A 23,841-nucleotide genomic window follows, 5' to 3' on the forward strand; every position below is an offset into this window, starting at 1 on the left:
CGAAACTATGGGAACTGGATCATACTGCATCTGCCTGACAGATTTGCTTTGTTTTGTTCAACAGATCTTATCAGACCTCTGCTTCTTTCTCAGAGGCAAAAACCCTTATTAAGGAAACCAGGGTGGTTCTGTTGAGAATATAAAACCAAGCACTAGATCATCCTTATTAGACCATTCTGACTTGTGTGTCATTTTCAAAACATTCATAGAAAATCCCACGCCCATCCCTTTACGTTGGCTGTTACGTCCGTCAGCAGGATCATTAGCAGGTTTGCCAACCATAAAGGTTCTATCACCCGTGTCTCCTAAAAGACTCCATGACTTACAAGTTACTTGTTTGTTCTGGCTTTACAAACCTATACGGAAGTAGGAGTAACTCTTTCAGACATTTTAAGCAAATCTCACGCGGCATTCTGTACCTTGTGAGTTCGCATAAATATTTAGCTGAAAAATACAAATTCCCAGTGTTGTCATTCTCTCACACGAAGCCCTCCCTGAATGCATGCAGGAAGTTAATATGACTGCAGAGGAGAGCATGCGGGTTCTCTAACGCCTGGGGAAATGCAGCCTGCCTTATTAGTGCCTCTCGGCAGATAACAGGGGAATCGATGGCTGACCCCAGGTTCGACTGCAGCTCTCACGGGGCTGGGGTTGTGGGGGGGGAAGGAACATTCTACCCATCTGCAGAATCACACATTTTCATAACCCCGGAAGCTTCTCCTTTATTTATCCTCATCTGTTTAAAACTATTATTTATTTTCTTAGGAATAGCCCTCATCCAGGGCAAAATTAAATCCCTGAGAACCAGTCAAATTGACAAAAAATCAAATTTGGAGTTAACTGTATAAAGAACTTAATAATATGTTTCCAGTGATATGAACCTACATATGTAAAAATACACCGGCAAAAACATCCTTTTTGTTCTGTGTGGTGCAATGCTTTTTCAGCCATCAAAGGTATTGATGAGAAATTTGATACATTTTCCATAGACTTTAATTGTGATCTAAGAAAAAATATCCATTTCTACAGCTTCATATTTACAATCACAGTTCAGGTTGAGTGCCTTGCTTGACAAAGCAGCACTCCACCTGGGAACTCAATTTGTAACCTTCTAGATACAAGTTGCACTGAGCTGTAAAGATGGCAAGAGCCTCTTAGTAACTAAAATAAACCCTTTTGTGCTTTTGTATGAATAGGTAGCCTTTGTATTTGAATTTACTCTTGAACTTCTTAATCCTCCGCTTGCACAGAAAATCTCAAAGGTTTAATTTTCTCTTTCATGTAATTGGAGATATTCCAGACATGAGACATCCATTTAGGATGTGTACTTTAATGCACACCAGAGGATTACTAGCATAGAATAATTTCACCTGATATTAAGAGAAAGGAATCTCAGATGATGTGACAACCATGTTTTTCTGCAGAACACCACAGTAGCAACTCACATACACTGGAAAGGTCATGGGAGCTGGGGGGAACCACATTCTGTACTTTATTCAATACCATTTATTCAAATAAGTGGTGATGTGTCCCAAACAAAAACTCTCTCATAACTCAGCCTTACTTTTCTTTTGAATTATGCATTCTGTATAACTATGCCTTCCATTACGGATCTCCAAAGGGGTCACTTAGTTTGCAGTGAATTTATGGAAAATCCTACTGTCCAGTGACTTATATTTTTATTCATAGGCGCCGGATTGCATTTATATGACTGACAAGTGCTAAATGAATATATGGTGCACAGACTCCCTATTGATTTGTTTTGTTCATGATGTTCAGGTTCATTCATTTAAGATTCCAAAAACACAATTTGCACTGAACTGCCATCAGTTTCATTTGCACACCAGTGGGGAAAAGTAGCTAAGGTACGTACCCTTTAGCCAGAGGGTTGCAAGTTCAGATATAAAGTGTGGCATTTTCTGTTGCACCTTTGAACTAGGTATTTCAACTCAGTCGCTTCAGTAAACATTCACCTGTATGAATAGGAAATGCAGTGTAAAGAACCCTGTATAAAGATATTTGCCACACAAATAAATGACAAAGATTCAAGCGCCACTAGATCATTTCGCCTAATCTAGTAATTTTCTGAGCATTAACTAGTATGATCCTCATGATACGTAGCTACAGCGAGATACTTGGTTTAAAAATCACATAAAACTGCCACTATAAAAGTCAATGTTCTCAGAAATATGTCTTGCACCTCAGAACCAATAACATGAGCTCGACTTGTGAGGTGGGCAACAACATAATAAGCTATTAGAATCCCCCAAGACGAGGTGAGAGATCAAGGCGAAACCATTATCACATCACTGAAACATTCACTCACATTCAATCCCCCTGGCCTTGTCTGCTTCATAAACTTTATTACCCGCTCTCTGGCCCTTTATTGTAGCGCTGAGCTGTCGTAGGTAGTTGAAATTAATAGCAGATTCAGAAGACCACACTAAATTCCCCTCATTACTGTTAAATACAATGTTGTCAGACCACAATTGCAACGAACAAAACTGAGAAAATATTTCTTTGATAAGGACAAGGTCAACATTTCTTGTTGCAAAGAAAAATTGAATAAAGGAAAAGCAGGCACAAGGCATGGAAGTTAACATGGCACTAGTGTCAGCTCTACGTGGTAAACCTGTCAGATCTTTACAAGATTGCAACAAGTGGATGACAGAGGGGGTAACTTCAGTATTACCCCTGGCACTGCCATGGACCTTGATGCTAATGCCTTTTATTAAATGAAAAAAGGGAGATTCACTTTACAGAAAGCTGGTTTCTAGGTGATAAAAAAGACTTTTAAAATACTAGGTAGTACCAGGTAGATAAACAAACAATAGACAAGGGATTTCTTGAGAACCTTGAGAAACTGTATACTGAAAACATATGAAGTCTTTAATTGAAAATTTTTCATAGGATATGACCTTTTCGACTGAGCGAATTGATTTTAACACCACACTGACACAGGACTGACTCCACTTTTTACAGGCTTGTATGTAAAACGTTTGAATTTCCCCTATTTTTTCCCCATTTGGCTTTGCAGTGTGCACCCATAGTTAACTGTGTTCTATTGTTTTCCAAATAAAGGGAAGTAGTGAATCGTTACTGTGAAAGTACAAGGCGCTTTGTGTGCACATTATCTCTGAAAACCACAGCAAGCCTTCGCATGAACTACCTATACAGTAGGTGGTCTGGGTCTGCTTTTCTCTGCATACTGTAGTATATCCTTCTCCTTTCAGGTTTGCCGTTTTCATCTCCTGGAGGCTACAATCTATGGGATATTTCTTCCTGCCTGCCTGCCCCGTCAGGCTCTTTGTAGCAGTGACTGACTGGCAGGTAAGCACTACTCTAGCTGAATATTGATCTCTGGCCCTTTGGCAATGGTGTTAACTGTCTGCCTGACAGCTCCAGCTGTCTGCCACAGATTGGGACTGCACTGCCTGAGACGGCGCGTTTGAGAGGTTTCTCCACCTCGCTTTCTCCGACTGCAGTATTCCCGCCTCATAGACAATGCTTTTCTTAGAAGAGAGGAGTTTCAGCAAGGACTGTGCGCCCCTCAGAGCAAACAAAACTCTTTCTCACAAGCTGTTGCCAAATCAGATGTGCTTCACTCAGTGAAAACAGCTTTAGAAATGAGTATTGGTAGCTTTTACATGTCAAAGTGTACATGTACAGCTGTGTACATACTGTGTACATACTACAGCTGTATATATTTCTAGTCATTTATCTATACCCATATTTATATATTACATATATATATGTAATGTAGAGAGAGAGAGAGAGAGAGAGAGACTCACACACAAGTGTAATTTATGGACCTTGACAATCTGTGAAGATATATATTGTTGAAAAGCTTAAGTTCAGATTCAGAAATATACTTTGAATCATTTTGCTTGTTTTCACTGCAAAATATAATAATAGATACAATATGATGTAGTTCTCACTGTGTATGTCTGACAGATTTGCTTTGGTCTTCTCTAGATCTCATCAAACCTCTGCTTCTTGCTCAGAGGGAACAATCCTTGTTAAAAGGCAGCCTGAGTGGTTCTGCTGAGAAAACAAAACACTGGCACTTGGTACTTTCAAAGCAAACAAGTGTTTGAAAGTACCAAGCACTTAATTTACCTTATTAGTAAATTTTCACAAGCACTTCATTGGCCCAAATCAGACATGGTAACAGGTTAGATTGATTAAAGAAAAAAAAAAAGTTCATTTAATTTATACATAATGTATAATGACAACACTTGGGGTGATCTGCTTTGACTTATGTTTAATTATGGCCTCACATAAATAAGTGCTGAGATAAAGGGTTAGATCTTTTTAGGTTGTGCACTACAAAGTGATACTTAATAGCAGCCCAATCACCGTTCCGTTTTGTACTGTTCTATAACACGTGACCAGCTATTGGTAACACTCCCAAGAATTTTCTGACCTACGAGTCAGACTTTTCACCGTACTGTGATAACGATATGAATGGTGGTAAATTGTGGGGCACACAAACTGCATACTGCATATTACAATCCTGCCGTTCTGTGTACAGTAAAGGCGATCAGCGAGGGCATACGCGCTTCGGTGATTCTATCTTAAAGTGTGGCTGTCAGTAAATGAAGCAATAATAGTGAAACAGTCGCTTCACTTAATAACGTGATATTACAGTGAAAAACTTGCATGGAACTACTTACGTTACGAATCTATTTCATAACCACATACATTTGAGGCTGTAGAGGAGGGGAAAACACATTGCCTTGTGGGAAGTTTAAAGACACAAGCAGTAGCAGCGTACTTTCACCCCCTAACATACTTTATGCCATACTGAAAGCCAGATCTAAAAGTGCGGTTGAAACGATATCGCACGCTTCTTTTCACTCAAAAAATCTCAACTTCGACTGTAAGTAGCCTGCATATCTTTCAGCTCAATTAACATTAGCTAAATGAGAAGTGGAAAAAGGGTCGCTAAAAACAATTTTGAGAGACATAGCAGTTTCTGTGGGGGGTCGGGATCACTTTAGACAGAACCAGCGGGGAGTTGAGACCTCAATGTGTGTTGTTAATTTGCAAGTACCTGTCTGCACCTGGGCACCCGTAAAAGGCGGGTTCGGTAAAGATTTTCCCATAAATGAGCACTTATAGCTGAAGTCAGTAATTCGATGCCGAGTATGTTCATGGCTGCAAGAGCATAAAATACCATTTTTAAATATTTTCTGAACATGCTATAAATATGACAGGTTTTCTTTCGCTTTCGAAATTAAATTAGAAGATACGTTAGTGAGTGAAATTTTGTCAGTCTTGTGGAGAAATGATTCTCACTTCACAAATGAATCAAATGAACTGAAAGCAGTGTGAACGCATTCTGACGCTGTATTTGTTGAAAACGTCTTAGATTGCTAATGTCGTGTAATCACGAGAAAACACGAGCAACTATAATTATTACAGCATGCACATACTTAGTTAAAACGTACAATAACATCGTACAATTAGTGATCTATATAAAATACATAGCTCGCGGTCAGCCATTTCGAGTTGAAGTTCAGTCCCGTCATATTATTAGTTCCCGTTTTTCGGTTCTTTGGAAAGTACAAGTGGAATAGATACTGGTGTGATCCTTAGGCTAATTGTTGCGCACCGTCTTACAGCTTTGCCAATGGGAATTGAAGTCCAGAACGCGTGAGGTGTAGGACGAATCCACCCCCTCTGATACGTCCATCACTGGAAGCTACCGAAACGTGAACATATGGTGACATACTTAGGAGTGTGTTAACTGTAAAGATGGGCGAAGAACAACTTGAAGTGGATTCCAGAATTCATTCTTAATTTTTGAATTCCAGGATTACTAACGAGTGAAGTCGCCTATTCAGTGCTGATATAAACTCTCTTATATAGACAGGGGTAACAGTTAAATCTTAACCAGACACGTTTTCAATCAGATGGCAACACTATTTACATAGCTGAATACTGGATATACGAAGAATTTAGAGATTATCTGCAGAGAAGCTAATGAAACGTGCACAATTATTATGAATTTGCAGTTACCACCAGCTGACTGCTATATTTCTCTCACTTGAACATCTGGTATTTTTTATTTGCAAATGTATTATTTATTTTTAAGACAATCACATAATGGACATATTTGACTGTTTAAAGCACTAAACTTACGCAGTATCCCCGTACCTAGAATCAACTGAACATTTTGTCCTATGTTAAAAAATACTCAGGGGTCTGATTGCACATTTACGGAGGCCAGCAAGGCAGAAGTTGCAGTATTCCAGGCAGGAGGGGATGAAGGAGGGAGGGGGCCTGGGGCCTGGACAAGTAGCTGGGTTGAGTAGGTGGTGAGAAAAGGGGTAGAGTCTGCATATTACATTTAGCCCATCACACAATGCTATCATTTATTCCTGTTGAATATGAGGTATGAGAGTGACCAATTCAATTATCATATTAAACAAACCCTCCTTAATAGTTTTCAGTTTTTAATTTGGAATTGCAAACAGGATTTTAATTGTATGCATTTTATGTAAACATAAATTTCATAGAATATTAATACCTGGAAACAATTATGATGTCACAAATTTACTTTATATGGGGGGGAAAAAAATTGTTATATTAGGATCATACTTGGAATCCATTGCATTGCATCTAGTGCCTACATTAGAACTGATGCCAAGACTGATTATGACAGATTGGTGGAATTTTTTTGTTTTCTTTTTTTAAATGCTCGTCTGTGGTTCACATACTGCATGCATCTTGGAGTCAAACTGAATGGGCGCTGCACCCATCTTTGATCTGCGTGGCATAATTGTATCTCCAGCTGAGATTTGATGTGAATGGAAATGCAAAAATCAGTTCAGTGCCTCAGCTGAAAATTGCCGGCTCAATCCCATTTTAGGACTAAATCGAGGTCCATTTAGCGATACCCAGTAAGAAAAAGATGGTAACAGTCTTTTTTTTTTTCTTTTTCTTGAGCAATCAGCTGCCTATTTGTTTGTCTTAGATCTGATGTTATGTGAAACCACAAGTATTTCTTGGTCTGTTGTCAGAAAGATGAAAAATTGGCATCACATCCAGAGATTTTAATTAATATTAGCAAAGAACCATAGTGATGGTTCTGCAGTTGGTTTGTGTGTTTATTTCCACAGGAAAATGATGTACCATGCATCCCATGGATAATTTTGAAATTGAATGCAGATTTGTTAAATATGATCCTAAACAGAACTTTAATGTTAAACCAAGAATCCAAAGACAGCTGCAGGTTTATATAGGTGAACATGACCTACTGTCAGTCCGCCCCCTGTCAATACGTCTTTTAAGCATTTCCTATTGAGCTCACCCCTCGTGAGGACATTTTAAGAGGGCATTGCCATGCTGTCCTTTCTTCTTCACAGCTTTTACTCACTACAGTATCACCATGGACACCTTCACTGATGCTTCTCCGCGAGAGGTTCTGGAACGGGTATCGGCAGAATTGGGTTGCAGTCCGACTTCACAGGAGGTAGCCGCGTATCTGGACAAACACGACCAGTTGCAACATCTTCGCAAACAGTTCCTGATCCCAAAAGTCAGTGACCTGCCTCCGAGTGAGTTCACAAACATAGGCCCTCTTACTGGCCAAAGTGCTGTTTGCATGAGAGAAAGCGATCTGAGTGGGGAAAAAAAAAAACAAAAAAAAAAAATCACTGTGACCTCTCTGTAACGTCATACACATGAAGGTTGCATAAGAGAAGCTCAGTGTTTCAAAGTTCCCTTTCTGGAGTATGCAGGTACTTCTTTCCGTTGAGCGCTCAATTAAATTGGTTTCTTCAGATTGACAGAGATTTTTCATGACAAATAGTTTGACTTTTACAAAGGATTGCAGTGTTAAGCAATGGTAGGACCAGGGCTAACACAAAGTTTAAATAGATACCATAAATATTGCAAAGCTGTGTAAGTTTCTCTGGATGAATTATCAAAAGGCATCCATTTTTCAGACAGCAGAATATTGCAATTGATTGGTTGGAAAGACATGACACACAGACCAGGCCAATTCAAAGTGAGCCTGAATAAGGCAGGTTTAAGATGCTTGACATGTTACCATGGTAATGACAAAGGGAGGCTCCTATAAGGAGAGCGCACAATCTAAACCTTATTTTCACGTATATTCGTCTCACCTCTACTTAGCAGTTATGTATGAATTGTTCCTTCACTGAGGGATGGGTCGCTGGCGAATGGCTAGAGCTCCCGCCAAGTGGGTGTGCCTTTTTACATACAAAAATGAAATATATCACTGTATTGAGGAATATGCTTTTCAAATACAAATAAAATACATGAATGCAAAGCAGAAATGTATCACAGTGTACCAAAATGGCATATCAATGGCATATTAAATTTAGCTAGCAACATATTCTCAATATGGTTCTCAATATATGCATTTTTCCCTAGAGTAGTAGTTATAGAGTTGTAACCCCACAAACCAGTTTTTTACTGCATACAGCAGATGCAGTGGAAAAAAAAGTTGAATGGAGTAATTTAAACCCCATGACATTTTGGGGAAGCGGGGGGCATCTTCAGTTCAAGACAATGGAGCAGAAAGTGATTAGTGATTAAATGAGAAAAATGAACTGGCTTAAAAAAAAAAAACACAAAGATGTCTAGGTTCTCTACAGTGAATATTTCTAGGGTAACAACATAGTAATTATGGTCTTATCCATCAAAAACCATCCCAAGTACTACAATTTACTAGTTAGACTGCATAGCACTCACTGACTGCAAGCTTATCTTTGTGAGAATTTCAGACTATATACACACATTCACACATTTTCCCATTAACATTCACAACGTGTTTGAAGTAAGGGAGGGCCACTGAGCACCCACCTAGGACAGAGGTGAACAGTCTAAAGGAGGGGGGTGCACACATCTGACAAGCAGTCCGCTTGCTCCGGACGGTACAATGTCGGTACAAATGTCTATAAAATTATTTTTATTAGCACAAACACACTTCCAAATCCACATTCCCATCTTCAAGGACTTAAAAGCAGACAGCTCTCCAGAGATGTCAAATGCAGGCCAGTGCTCATTTAACACCTTATCAAATCTAATCAACTGAGAGGTAATTTGGAACAAAAACCTGCATTCACAGGGGTAGTCCAGGAATGCTAAGCAATGGCATACTCTGGTTTGTCCAATTTTAGTCCTTTAAAAGGCACATTCCTGCAGTTTTATAATGCCTGTAGCCTCCTGAACCTGATTATAATGCATTTTCAAATTAGCCTGCCCAGATAATGTCATGGATCAAGACATGTCTGTATGGCAGGGTTCATGTTACTAATGTTTGGCCCTCAACATTCTACTCTTGTGCAAGGTGTCTGGTTTGTTATTGTCTCCTGTCGGTCACACATGCCTCTGAGCAAGGGCAGGGAAAGGCAGAAAGGGGTGGAATTAAGCCACTGTGATTGGATGGTGGCTCAGACATTTAATCCTACCACAGATAAGCAACATCCCAAGACCAAACCATGAATATCTCATTTTTGACATTAGTAGGCTAAACTAAAATGGGTTCCCCTTTCCAGACTGAGAAGTAAGTATCCTGTAAAATATGTCTGTCTGCTGGTAGGCTATATGGAAATAATGACTCCTCCTACCCAATTAACACCACACCTGCAATGAAAACCAGCACCGACAGGCTATGGTACCCTCAAATCTCTTGAGCCTGCCATCTTGAAAAGTGTGCAAACCTCAGTCATCCAAATCTAACTACAGGTAAAGGTTTCTCTCTGTACATCAATACAGTTCAAAGCGTTTAATGGACTTTAACCCACACATGATTGGAGGTACTTAGCACTGTCCATGTGCTAGAAACATCTAACTTAAAAACTTTAGTCTTCTTTTTTTAAGATGTTCAAATACATACAACTTTTTCCTGATAATATTAAGTGATTTTTGTCTGAAATTCTATACACGTTCAGCCTACTATCTACTAAAGGGTTTGTAAGATTTTATTTTTGGAACACTCGAGGGTAAATGCCTTAAAAATTCAAAATGTTAACCTTTTTTTTTGAGCAGGTGTAGCTGTAGCAGGTGCAACTAGAACTGGGTTTTTAGTACAGAATCCACAATATAGTGAGGTTATCCCTTATACATGCCACAGGCTTGCATCAATGTTAATCGATTTATTGCACTGGATTAACCCTGCTTCTGTCAAGAGAAATGGTTTATTCACCACAAAATATAATAAGTTATTAGCTCTTCATTTCAAACAACCATGTTGTTTTTGTGCCTGATTTTGAAACTGCTTGCTTGGCCTTCGGACCACACTTGGTACACAGTAGAATCCGAGCGTCTGTTTAACACTCTGAATAGTTTAAGCACTTCATCATGGGGATTTGTACTGAAGCCTGCAGCGTGTTTAACAGGGAGGACCTCAGTGACACTGCAGCACTGTAAAACAAAGGGCATCATTTCCATGGGGGCTGGGCTTTCGCCTTGAAAGGAGGGACTAAATAAACCCTGTCAGCACGAAAGAACAGAGGGATTGCACTAATGCGCGCTTAATCTCTTTGCAGCCAACCTCTCGCTCGTGGACAGTGTGGAGGACTGCATTTACTTTGTGGGAAACTCACTTGGACTTCAGCCCAAATTGGCAAAGAAGTACATTGACGAGGAGCTGGACAAATGGGCCAAAACGCAAGTCATTTTCTGCCTTAGCCCCACTGTCTGCTTTTATAATTCAAGAGAGCGGGGGGTTTGTTAGTTCGTTTTCTTGCGAATCAATATCAAAATGGAACTGAAACACTTTCTGAAATACGTGACAGTGGATGTTATGGTGTTGGTTCTAATGATCCCTTTGATCAGAACAGAAATGTTATTTTCCTTTACAGAGGAGTTCATGGTCATGTGGAGGGAGCACGCCCATGGGCCTGGGCAGAGAATAATATTGAGGACATGATGGCGAACGTTGTCGGTGAGCATTACCTTATGTGACAGTCCCATGCCAGCACAACCCTGAGGTAACAAAGTGAGGGATCGAATCGTCAGATTCCTCTTTGGAGGAAGAAGCTGAAGCAAAATAAAAATAATACAGATGAAGTAAAATAAAAAATATATATATATATATATTGTCAGACACTGTCTGTGGTGGGAACAGAAGCAAAGTTTATTTTCACTGACAAGACTAAGTGTGGCATGTCGTTCGGTCACCTCATGACCACATTCGTCCTCTCACCAACTCTAACCCCACAACACTCTATGTCAGATGACATCAAATGCTGACCATGACACTTAGTAAAGTAAAGTTGCATGTGGCTTTCCTATCTCTCAGTACTTTCCAGCCCTGGTCCTGGTCACCCACTGTGTCCACAGGATTTCAGTCCAACCGACCCCTTAACTATTTAAGCTGGATACTGATCTGCATATTATCTTGTTAAAGAGGCACAAGCATGGCCAAAAAAAAAAAAAATGCAGAGAATACATTTTCTCAGTTGTTACAACACACATACACCTCTATCAATGGATTTCTTACTAAATGATTTGCAGCAGTTACTCGCCAAGAGATGTCAAATGCCTGATCAGAATTTGATTGACATCACAATCAAGCCTAATTGATTAAGAGGTGGGCTGGAATGAAAATCCGCTTACTCGGTGGCTCCCTGGGACCAGGGCCGAGTCTCTTTACAGCCACCAGGGTCGATTTAATACCTCAACAGCAAACTAGTTCTGCACAACGTTTGATAACATCTTGACAGCAGTAATCAAAACACAATTAGTTTGTCCAATTAAATGGGAAGTCGCAACATGTTTCGCCCATTTGAGCTGCAGGACATTTTCCGTCATGATTCAAAAAAATCAATAGGAAACGCATAGTCTTTTTATCTGAGGTTTTTGACAGATGTTAAAAAACTGGACTTTTCAATTAAAGGCCTCTTGTTATTGATTTCGCATTCTAGTCACAGTCTAGTCACGTACCTATGGTACAGAGTGTTTGTGTACACATCGCTCCATGCATAACCTTTAACTGCCATTTTCGTATGCTGATTGTGCTGTGTGTGAGAAGAAGTTAAGAATCTTGGCTTGTAATCACAAGGATGCAGGTTCAATATCCAGGAAAGCTGTTGTACCCTTGAATAAGTAACTTAATCGCAGCTGTTTCTCTAGATGTGTAACTGCATAAAGGGGTAACATGTAAAACGTAATTGGCAGTAGCCCAGCCAATAACAAATGTTAACTTTCCTTTAAACAGGTGCTAAAGTTGAGGAGGTTGCGTTGATGAATGGCTTAACAGTTAATTTGCATCTTCTACTGGTAAGGTATTATCTTGACTTTCAAATGACCAAAGTTGCTGTTTAGCTTTTAAAATGGTAAGACCTGATGTTTCCTCCCTGCAGCTGTCCTTCTACAAACCCACGGCAAAGCGTCACAAAATTCTCATTGAGGACAAGGCCTTTCCTTCGGATCATGTGAGCAGTCACTTTCCATTCGGTGGCCATTCAGTCGGAAGACTGAAGACGTTACACGTTTTCAAGTTGTCCATGTTGCCTCTCAGCTCTGGTCTGTGGGGACCGACTGTGTGTGCTGCTTTCAATTCACCCCTGAAGCGCTTACTTTTGATTGATAAAATTCTCATCTGTATTTCATCTGTAAAAGAGTTATGTTTGTGAAGGTATGCTTTGTTTATAACAGACATAAAAATGCCTCACAAATCTGCACAGGCAAAATAGATTCATGTCTCTCATACCGAACTTCAAACAAATGATGCCATTAGTATTCATTCATTAGGAAAGAAACAGCCATACTCCATGGATCGCCAGACTAGGACAGAGAAACAGTGTACTGAATAGAGTCTCGATCTACATTACGGACAGCCAATAGTTGTCCTTGGGGTCCACAGTCAATTAGGTTTTCTGGCTGCCCTTAAATGATTAACAAACTCTCAGCGGTGAAGGAATGGCTTTGGTTAAACGAAGGCAGTAATTAGTGTAGTACAATATTAAATGTAAGTTCCTAGGTAAGGGGGGAAAAAAAACACCTCCGGAGTTGATATGCATTCTGATCACACTACAGTGCAATTGAACAGTCTCAGTTTCTGTCTCTCTCTTTCCCTCCCTCTCTGCATGCGATCACTGCAGTACGCTGTGGAGTCCCAGATCCAACTGCGTGGGTACGCCCCCCAGCAGAGCATGCTGCTGATGAAAGCCAGAGCGGTAAAGTCTCCCGTCTGGTAACGCTCTCAGTCCACCCTACCCCCCCACCCCCCCTCACTTGGAATCAAAGTGTCTGAGAGATCGATGTACATCTACAGAATATGATACGCATATAAGCGTATTCCCCCAGGTTACAAGGGGTGAGGGGTTGCTGCAGCAACTCAGGTGTTTAGGTTTTAAATCAAATCACTGTCACGCACCCACTACCCTTCAACAATCAAAAATACATGCGCACACACATTCTTTTGATATCCTGTTCCAATAGGTTGTCTCACATTCATTTGAAAAACATGAAAAGTGATGCTTGAAATGGTCAGGGCCAATTGTTTTTCAACTCAAATCAAATTGTATACCAAATAAATAAAATAAGATTTGATCGACTAACTGACAACTAAACGATTTTAATCTCGCACCGTTGTAATTGCCACAGATTGAATTTCCTGGGCATGCGACAAAAGTTGCCTTTCGTGTGTTGACATCAGACTCACGTGTGTGACAAGGGTCACAACCAGTACCTGAACGCTGGAATGTGCCATTAATCTGATAGGGGGAGGAGACTCTTCGGACAGAGGACATTCTGGACACAATAGAGAGGGAGGGAGACTCAATCGCCGTGGTGCTGTTCAGCGGAGTGCAGTACTACACCGGCCAGCTGTTCGACATGGCTGCGATCACCGCCGCAGGCCAGAGAAAGGTAAAGCCTCCTCAGAGAGAACGGCGAGGGGGCTGACAAAGGAGCCTGGCTCTATGAGCTTTCCTACTGAAGTCTCAGGAATTGAGGTCTCTTTTGCCCCCCACTGTGCCTGGCAGGAGAGGCAATGTCACACGATTGAAGAACCTTAGGCAGGAGACGTGCACCGAACACCCCGCTGGGAACTCTTAAATCACTTAAAAGCCCGTATTGATTTCGCTCGGTAATAATGCGATACGTGCATTTTTTTTTTCTTCGTATGCCGTTCTTTTCAGACCTCTATCTGCCCGATTCCTGGAGCTGATCTCTTTTTTTTGAAATTCAAGCAAGTGGGCCACACTGCTGAGGCAACATCAGGAGATGTTTATCAGCCACAGCTAATTAAGTTTGTGTGCCACTGCCCTCTAGTGGCTGGTAGATATAACTGCTACAATCCAGAACACATTCACAACAAAAAGGTGGGGAAAGAGTTATTGCGGAGTGACAACTGAAGTGACACCCAGGGCTGCTTAACATATGGATGTAGATTAATGCCTCTTTGTCTTTAGTGGAGTCTCTTTATGATTTGTCCTGCTTCAATGGTGGAGGTTCCTGGTGAGTCTACTCTCTCGCAGTAGAAGGGGCTTTTGTTCGTAAACTGCGCAGCGCTCCAAATCCATGCTATATCCCTGGGAGTACATCAAATCTGTGGAGGCGATGGTGGGGGCTATTACTTTGGCTGTCACTCATCGTCACAAGTTGGCACCACAAAAGCATAATTGGACCATTCCTCAATGCCGGACAAAGGAATCAGCAAACTTTTGTACAGGGAGCTCTTTCTCTACAGCTGAAAGTACTGCAGAGTGCCCAGAATAGATCAGGCGAGACCATTTTACCAAAAAAGGTCATGTGCTCTGTAACTGCGGGCTTTAAGGATGTGGCAGACCACCGTGGGACAATCCTGCATCAAACTCATATTCTACATTTGTTCTACAGTACGTTTCACTTTCACTTGATAAAATGTCTATTATTGATCAAATAAAGAGATAATAGAATAAACAGAAAAAAACTCCAGTTGAATGTACGGTAAATGCAGTAATAGATACTTATTTACAAAGAAGTGGAAGTTGCATTGAATATCATGGAATGAAACCAATATGGATTTATTGGCAGAACTCTGTTTGCATTTCCTGGATATACCCTTAAGCCTCCTGTGTACATTCACAGAGGCATGCATTGTACAAGGCCACAGCTCCCCCTACTGCCCAGACGTGCCTGACCCTCAAAGTGACCTATATAATGTCCATCAAAAATGCTTTCACACCTCAAGAGAATGGGATTATGCCACCCAAACCCATTGACAATCTATGCATAGTGCAGAAACAGTATAAAAAAATGAAAAGGACATTGTGCTGCCCAAATGTCAGATTCCGCACTGAACATTTTTTTCCCCCTTTCCTGCCACCTACTCCTTGACTGCTGTGCTGAACTGCCATCGCTGGGCCCTCGCTGTTCCAAACCTGTGCCAACGCAATGACTCTGTTCCCACAGGGCTGCTTTGTGGGGTTCGACTGTGCGCACGCGGTCGGTAATGCTGAGCTCCGGCTGCACGACTGGGGAGTCGACTTTGCCTGCTGGTGCTCCTATAAGGTAAACCCAAAACCCCGGCCACTTGCTCTTATTGGCTGTCCATCGATTTCCTTCTAAGCGGAACGGTCAGCATCGTTTGTGCATAAGGATGGCTTCTTCACAGGCTTCTAGTTGAATGGACAGCTCTGAGGTTTGAGTTTCTTTGTCTGACAATGACTACCTTTCCCTGTCAATACATTACACTACACTATTGTCATTTAGCAGACACCCTAATCCAGAGTGACTTACATAGGTCACTGTTTTTACATGTTATCCATTTATATAGCTGAATTTTTACTGAGGCAATTATGGGTTAAGTACCTTGTCCAAGAATACACAAGCAGTACCCCAGCGAGAAATCAAACCAGTGACCTTTAGATTACAGGCCCTGCTCCTTACCTCTATGCTACATGAGTCGATGAACACAAACACACATAACAGTTCTTAGGAAAAAACCAACAAAATCTATGTTAGATGGTCTACTCTTCAGTTCATGTGCAATAATATTCACACCCATACCTATATTATTCTATAATTGGCATAAATTTTTTCTGCCTTGCCTTGCCATGGCAACCCTGCAGCTCTATATGGCAAGAAACACTGAACTGATGGAGCATGTCACTTTAATACAGAGTCTAATGGGCTAAGTGCTAAGTAAATATGAGAGTACATGTGTTCTTCTCTTGTGCTCAGTATTTGAATTCTGGAGCTGGTGGACTGGCAGGGGCCTTTATCCATGAGAAACACGCTTACACAGTCAAACCAGCGTAAGTATTGCATCATATTCAAACAGATCATCCAGATGCAGTTTATAAACTGAAGTGTCCCACATTTAGTTTTTTTCTTTTCTTTTCACAAGGTTATTACACAGTATATTGGAAAGAGGCTAGACCTAATGCTAATGGGGAATACAATGCAGTATACATGATGCTAAATATCTCTGCATGACAGCTGCAGGGGTCTGACAGCCACTGTGCAACCTCAGGGACTGCATTCTGCTCACCCAGCGCCTGTTTATTATTCAAAACGAGTATTATTCAAAAACGTGTGGTTGGTTTGTAGTTATTCTAACGTATGGCACACTGGGATATGATTTAACACAGCTGGATTTCTAAGTTTTGTTTTGATGATCCAAGGGAAGGGTGATTAGTGTGTGTGTGTGTGTGTACATATATAAATATATATCCAGAACTGGAAGCAGAACTGCATGCTGTAGTCCACTGGGTCTGAGGCTTCCTGATGGTGCTGGCCTCCTCGTCCCCGCACTGCATTGAGAAATTAGCCCAATAACCGCTGTTCTTTTTTCTTGCAGTTTGTTGGGCTGGTGGGGACATAACTTGAAAACGAGATTTGTTATGAATAACGGTATTCATTTCCTTCTCCCATTTTCTTGCTAGGGATAATGTGGGCAGCCCCATTTTGGCTGAATATATTAAAATATTTTTCTCTTTCTTAATTTATAAAATAAAAACCAGGCCATGTGGTGACCGTCCAATTCACAACTGGTCTCTCATTTTCAAAGCTGAGAGAACCCCTTTGTAATGCAGCAAATGTACAGATACACAAATCTCTATAATGTTCAGATACGCTGATAGTTTGTAGATCAGCTACTCCATATATCATGACCATGAACACAACCTCTGTAAAAAGAGTTAGTGCTTGGTTTAACCAATCAGCACTCATGAGATTTTATTTTCTCTGTCTCTCACTCCCTCTCTCACTCTTATTCTCTGTTGTTAAAAATAGCATTTGTAATTAGTATTCAATTTCCAGACTATATACAGAAGATCAGAACATTAAGATACACATAGTCTGTGTTACGTATTGACAAACTGCAAGTTTGATTTCATATTTTTGTAAGATTTATCTCGCATTAGATTTGGTCATGCTGCCATCTTGTGGAGATTTTTGTTATCACTGCACTGGAATGAAATGAGCTGCATTTAAATTTTAGCTGGTGTGTATTTAATGTTGGTTTGATGTTATCTTAAATGACAATAGAACATGCTTGAACTGTATTCTGTAGAAATGGATCTAATCCCTGGAATTGGAGGATACAGGCTATCAAACCAGCCCATTTTGCTGGTTTGCTCTCTGCAAGCCAGTTTAGAGGTAAGTCTTTTCCTATGCAAACAATTACTCACAACAGTGTTTCTGGAATATACTCCAGGACAATTGCACAAGGTGTGCTTTTTTGGAACTCTAGTTAATCGATAATAATGAGGGAAGTGTTTCTCATGCTACTAATTTATAAATATATAACTGCATTGCTTTTGAGCTTTGCTTTTGTAACACTTAGACATTTAGATTCACAGAGACCATTAAAATTGATCCTGGCAAAGCATTTGGCTGAACCTACCAAACGCACAATGAGCCCACACACATAATGTCACCTACAAGCCTGAATGAGAAATGTTTGGTACCTTCAACAACTCCCTGGAGAGTTACCTTTTCGTGCAGTCACAGTGAGCGCCTTAAAATGCAGTGCCAGTACCAACAGGCAATCACAGAAGTCAACTGTTATTTCAGAACCAAAATGTGGACTTTTTGGTCAAAGCATATATCCATATCTACCAACTGTATCTACAAGCTCAACTGTACTTCCATAAAGCTCCCACTAATTGTATTGCACTCCTTCACCATATTTACCCATAGAATGCCAATCTTTTCCCTTATCCACTATTAAAAATCAGAATTGTTCCCAAGAGGGCATGAGACATCAGAAATAAATAACCTTGACTCATGCCATCTCTGACCCCCACCAGGTTTTCAACCAGACCAGTATGCGGGCCTTACGGCAGAAGTCCATACTCCTGACAGGGTACCTGGAGTACCTAATTACACACTACTATACCAAAGATGAGGCCAACCCAAAGAAGCCCTTTGTGCAGATCATCACCCCATCCAACCCCCAGGAGCGCGGCTGCCAACTCTCCCTGTCCTTCTCTGCGCCCATACGGGCTGTCTTCAGAGAGCTAGAGAAGAGAGGTGTTGCCGTGAGTGTCCCCCCCCCCCCTTTGCATTATATACACTGTTCAATCAGAGTCTATACCGGCAAACAACACACATCCGCAGTCTGTGTCACACTGGTCATATTACTCACTTTGGAAAGACTGTTGTTCTTGCTTTTTTCCAGCAGTGACATTTTGTATCACATGGCACACAAATTCACAATTATTTGCCTGCTCCTTAATGTTAGATGACACCTAATACACTGCAATAATCTACATGCATAAATAGCTGTACATTTATGGTGAAATGCTGCAACTGCTGTGTACTAGTTATGCACACTAATGCACACTTGCATAATTACATAAAGGCTTAGAGCTGGATAAGGCATTGTGTGTAGGGTACACACACACAAACACACACACATATATATGTATATATTGGGGGGGGACTGTAATAGCTGGAGCTAGTTGAAGCCTAACAGTATGATCAGGCACTGTATGCTGCCAAATGAGGCGTAGTGCCACAGTATGCAAACCAACTTTCCACCCCAGCACACAACAACATGCAACAAGCAGTGCCAGGGTGGAGCTGTTTGTTATTTGACTTCAATAAAGCATCAAAGCAGAGTTGCAGAACTGCAGCCTCGAAAGGCAAGCACCGAAGCTTTTTCCCAGCTCTCAAACACTTAGCTTTAAAACACTGAAACTCTCAGAAGAGGGGAAAAGGCTGGGCTGGTTGCAGCATGACAATAACTATCCAAATCGATTGGTTTTCGTGCCTACCTGGAATGGAAGAACCAGCACTGAGTATCCCTGTGGACACTGTGTTGATACAGGACCAAATCAGAGTAGCCCTGCAGACAATGTTATCCTCCAGACCCAGAGTTGAGTAGCCCTGATGTCATGAGAAGACATGCAGGGTGGCTGACACTTTCTTCTGTCTGCAGTGTGACATGAGGGAGCCCAACGTCCTTCGCATTGCACCGGTGCCACTATACAACTCCTTCAGGGATGTGCATCGTTTCATCAACTTGCTGGGTTCAGCACTTGCTGCTAGTAGTGAACTCCCACAGGGCGTGAAACCATGACCAATTGACCTCCTTCAGCGGACAATCAGCAGTGTTGCAAGTCTCTACGTCAAACATATCTGTTGACTTCCCTCATTTGTGGTAGTGTAGAAAGGACCGGCCACAGATTGCATGAATAGAATGTCTCAAACAGCCATCATTTAGGAGTACCAATTGCAATCCAGTTACCGATTGACATGTTATGTCTTTTCCTCCATCTTTGTCTGAAAAGTGCAGTGTGACCTTAATTTAAGTTTGTAAAGCATTTTTAATTGTACTGCTGCAAATGAAATAAAGACCTAGTACCTGTTTTCAGTCCAAAAACAAATCATAATAAAAGAAATTAAGGTCTGTATTTTTTATAATAAGTTCAATTTTTCAGTGTCCTTTCATTTCAAGAATGGCAATTATCAAAACTTGAATTGATTAAAGTCTCATGAACTTATTAAATTGGGGGTTTATTCATTCCACTCTAAGAATAACTTGTGAATAAAAATGACATTCAGTTGCCAGTTCCATGCAGAATATGGAGATATGCCTGAAGGAGGTTTAAAATCTTCCATTTTCCATTACCAAACAGCTTTATACAGAATATCTACAAAGACTAATAGTTGTACACTCTGCCCCCTCTTGGCACACAGCATTAAAAATTATGAACTATATACTGCTGTATACCACTGCATATTCATTTGTATGAACAGTGTATAATTGGTGTGAAATACTAGCATCCTGTGCTGGGGCTGTTCTTGTACACAGAGAAGCTGTGAACCTGAGTGACCCAGTCTACAACACTGTCCACCTGCCATAGTTTGTTGATATTCTCCTCCCACCTCTGCATGTTGCCTTTGTACTCTACAATGAGACGGTTGACCATAAGACTGTTGCCGACACGCTTTCCCTAAGGTTATCTTCTGCTGTGGCCAAGAGCTTATACCACAAGAACACCCCCCCCCCCTTTCTCAAAATCTGTTATGTTGTCATTTCCTGTGTGAACCTGTCTGCTAAGAGAGGGCTTCCAGACAGTGAGAACAATGTATTTGTTGCATTAATACTGTGTTTGCTTTAGGTCTTTTCTGACCAACAGACAGAAGCCAAAATGAACTGCATTCATGTCAATCACAATTAAGCAGAAGACACAGTACCTGATCTTGTGCAAGAGAGATGGTTTGACGGTTTCAAATAGTAACTAAAAACAGACCAAAAAAGGAGAAGTCAAAAGGCATGCACCACTTGTGCTGTGAAGCTTTGCCTTTTTCTCAAAGGTTAACATTGATGGGAGCACAATAGAGTGTGTTAAGAAGCGTGTCTGTTGTTGACTGCCATCACTATGGCTTTGGTGACCAGAGTACCACCATTTCATCAAACTATTTTTATAGGCAGCCACTTCCAGGAAGTGGTGAGGCTGCAGGTTTGAAATCCGAAAGCTAATGCTCGCACCAGAGAGGGCCAGCGAAAGACAGGGGTTTTAGACGACAGCGCTTGGCACACGTGACGTCGTTCACTTCCTCAATCGCAGAACGCTTTCTCTCTCTCGCTCACTCGAGATCGTTGGCAGATTGACGAACAAGACATCTTGGCGGGCCCACGGTAAGACATTTCTCTGGTACATCATTTGAAAGTCTGGTTAGAAATTAAATATGAAACTTTAGTTAAAATCGCACTGTACTGTGCTTTGGTCACCTTCATGTTTGATGTTGAAGTCGAGTTTTTATGGGAGAGTTTTTGAGAAAGTGGTTTTGAGCGAGAAGAAAAAAAAAAACGTTTGGGGAAATGCAGATGGGTTTTCCTGTAATGTGCACCGTATCTGGGCCTACTTTTGCTTTGTTGATTATTTCTGTAGGAGGAAAATAGTATACCCCATAATGAAACTGCACCTCCAAGCATTGTCATTAAGATAACAAGCTTGAGGGGCAAACGTATGGAAATCATGTCATTGTACTTTTATCTTGGTCACATAAGCTTCAATTGCAAAAATCGCCTGCTTTATTTCGTCAACATCCTTTCTGACATCAATCTGAGTTTGTCATCCTTCTCTTCCCTTTTGAGATAAAGAAAGTTTCTACTTTGATGGCACAAAGTATTGAGACAATGTTGTCCATAAAGGAAATCTTCAAACATCACTCAATTCAGTTTCATTCCTCATCAACTACAGCCTCATCCAGACGTTGTCACTCAGACATCCGCTGAACTAGATGATGATGAATGAACAGATGTCTTATCTATCCATGTGCTGTCAACCATTTCAGCTTAATTCTTCATATTTCAGTCAAAAAGGCATTGCACGCTGTGCTATCCAATCTGGCTTCACCCTGAACTCCTTCACCCAAATCTGTCCCACACTATGTTTTGTTATTGCCAGATGGAAACTGACAAACAAAAACAGCCTTTCTATTGGCAAGCTAGAATAATGTGTAGCTGATCAAAACAATCAGTTAGTATGAACTCCCTTCATGCTAAATATCAGTTAGCATAACTGTCACCATGATACTTGTTATAGTGAGCTGCTATTTTCTATTTCTGTAGTTCTGGTCACTCTGTAGCTTACTGTTTGGGTTGTGTCCATATGGCACGAGTCTTTCACGGATCTGCTTTTTATGCTGAGGTATGAGAGTGATTGGGAAGAGGGTATTTTAAATGAGGAATGAAGCCAGATTGGTTGACAGTGCTTGAGATAACCATCACTTTGACTGATGTTTTAGGACTAATGTTCAATACCTGAGGATGTCCTTAAAAATCCAGCTGTATAAATGGATAACATTGTAAAGAAGTGTAACCTATGTAAGTCGCTTTGGATAAAAGCATCTGCTAAATGAATAAATGTAAATGTAAATGTAAAAAATTCTGTATAAAGGAAGGTAGCTACTGCTCATATTTATGTGGCAATATGAAAGCATTTTTGACAAAAAGAAATTTACTACAGATACAACTGAAAACACTACTGAACAATATAATAGAATAACATACATGATTTCATCAAATCTCCACGCACTGCCCTGATTTTATGTATCATTCTGTGAAGCATGCTAATAATTAACCGTTATATAAACTAGCACCAAAATTGCAGCAACTATAAGAATATATATATATATAATTATGAATCTTAACATCTTAACTTACTATCCAGAGGCACTCAAAAGTAAAATAAACAATTATACTTAACATTATGATTGTGACAACAAATCAGCTGGTGTATATGTGTACAAAAATGCCATTTAATTTTTGAGGAATGAAGACTGCTGCTGAACTACTCAGCTATCATTACACACAGATAGATGGCCTAAATTCATGCTGTCTTTTGCTTGTCAGTGGTCCCTGGAGTAGGATAGTGATGACAGTTTTTTCTCCATATCACCCTAAATCACCCATTTCTGAAGGAGCAGGGCCAACTGATAACCATTAACACAAACCACTTGATTAAGAGAAACAAGGCTCTCCAATCTCAAAGGTATTTAAGGGTTTGGCTTAATCTCTCTCTCTCAATTAAGGCATGCTAATTTTCTGTACTTACGCAACATATACTTGCCCATGACTGTTTTAAATGCGTGACAAAGGTTGTTTACACTAATCAGTGAAGATTACATATTGTGAGCAAAGAGGAAAAATTATGCCCTTATTGGTAAACCAAAACCTTGATTCAAAAAAAGGACCCATGCATTCATTTATTGTAATTGCATTGTAATTGTGCCATAATCAAATTAGTCAGTTGTTAATGATTTTGTGATTTCATTGCATTTACCTCTAACTACCACCTTTCAATAATCATATCTTAATTCCAGTCAGTGTCAATCACTTTAGTGCCCTTAGTCATTTCACTGTTGTACCAGGTTGTTCTTCTCCTACGCATGCAGGTGATTTAGGGTGATACAGAAAAGAAACTTGCTGGGAGATAACCTGGTCCAGTGATGGAGACCAGGGATGTATACAGAGGGATCCTCCTGTCAAAGCCATACAGGGCTCAGAAGTTAATCACAGAATAAATATAGTCCTGCATTTACTCACTGAAGATGTTGCGCATGAGACCCCAAACAGAAACCTGCATTCATGCGGTGTGCTAAATGTGTCTTTGTATAAAACCACAGCAGGCCCTGTACACAAAAGCACGTTTACAGTGAGCTACACAGCTATGCAAACTACCACAAAAAGAAAGCCTTCCACACTGGCATCCTGAAATTCAGACCGCAGGCTCTGAATGGTATACTGTGTGCTGAACTTTATTTCTTTATAGCTGACATAGTCATGCAAAGGGCACACTTCTAAATAAGAAACAGGAAGGTAACAGGAAGATCTCAAGAGAAAAAAACATATTACGCCACTGAACACGTGTCCGGTCAGACACGCAGACTTGTGACTCGTTTCCGATTACA

At 40.6% G+C, this 23,841-nt stretch overlaps 2 protein-coding genes across 3 annotated transcripts in view; both read left to right on the top strand.

Annotated features, from left to right (window-relative positions):
* Nucleotides 1-4,763: 4,763 nt before the first annotated feature.
* kynu (kynureninase) lies at nucleotides 4,764-19,755 on the top strand. Of its 2 annotated transcripts, XM_036544637.1 has the most exons (14): nucleotides 4,764-4,882; nucleotides 7,374-7,565; nucleotides 10,527-10,647; nucleotides 10,842-10,924; nucleotides 12,200-12,261; nucleotides 12,345-12,416; nucleotides 13,086-13,160; nucleotides 13,708-13,854; nucleotides 15,382-15,480; nucleotides 16,153-16,226; nucleotides 16,772-16,824; nucleotides 17,486-17,571; nucleotides 18,225-18,455; nucleotides 19,358-19,755. In XM_036544637.1, exons 2-14 carry the CDS (start codon nucleotides 7,397-7,399, stop codon nucleotides 19,496-19,498), a joined length of 1,413 nt encoding a protein of 470 aa, XP_036400530.1. In that variant the 5' UTR covers nucleotides 4,764-4,882; nucleotides 7,374-7,396; the 3' UTR covers nucleotides 19,499-19,755. The 2 variants fall into 2 exon arrangements, with proteins under 2 accessions (XP_036400530.1, XP_036400531.1); XM_036544638.1 differs by lacking the exon at nucleotides 12,345-12,416.
* Nucleotides 19,756-21,022: 1,267 nt separating this feature from the next.
* arhgap15 (Rho GTPase activating protein 15) overlaps nucleotides 21,023-23,841 on the top strand; it is a 122,501-nt gene continuing 119,682 nt past the window's right edge. Inside the window, exon 1 of the mRNA XM_036545474.1 lies at nucleotides 21,023-21,064. The gene's annotated coding sequence lies outside the window, so the exon portion shown is untranslated. The remainder of the gene's footprint in view (nucleotides 21,065-23,841) is intronic.

The sequence above is a fragment of the Megalops cyprinoides genome, chromosome 14 (assembly GCF_013368585.1).
Source record: "Megalops cyprinoides isolate fMegCyp1 chromosome 14, fMegCyp1.pri, whole genome shotgun sequence".
Lineage (NCBI taxonomy): Eukaryota > Metazoa > Chordata > Actinopteri > Elopiformes > Megalopidae > Megalops > Megalops cyprinoides.

What these genes read in the sequence shown, in the direction of transcription:
- kynu (XM_036544637.1), top strand. Translation starts at nt 7,397, where the DNA reads ATGGACACCTTCACTGATGCTTCTCCGCGAGAGGTTCTGGAACGGGTA. An exon ending in AGTCAGTGACCTGCCTCCGA is followed by an intron (nt 7,566 to 10,526) that starts GTGAGTTCACAA and finishes ATCTCTTTGCAG; the next exon opens with CCAACCTCTCGCTCGTGGAC. An exon ending in CTGGACAAATGGGCCAAAAC is followed by an intron (nt 10,648 to 10,841) that starts GCAAGTCATTTT and finishes TTTCCTTTACAG; the next exon opens with AGGAGTTCATGGTCATGTGG.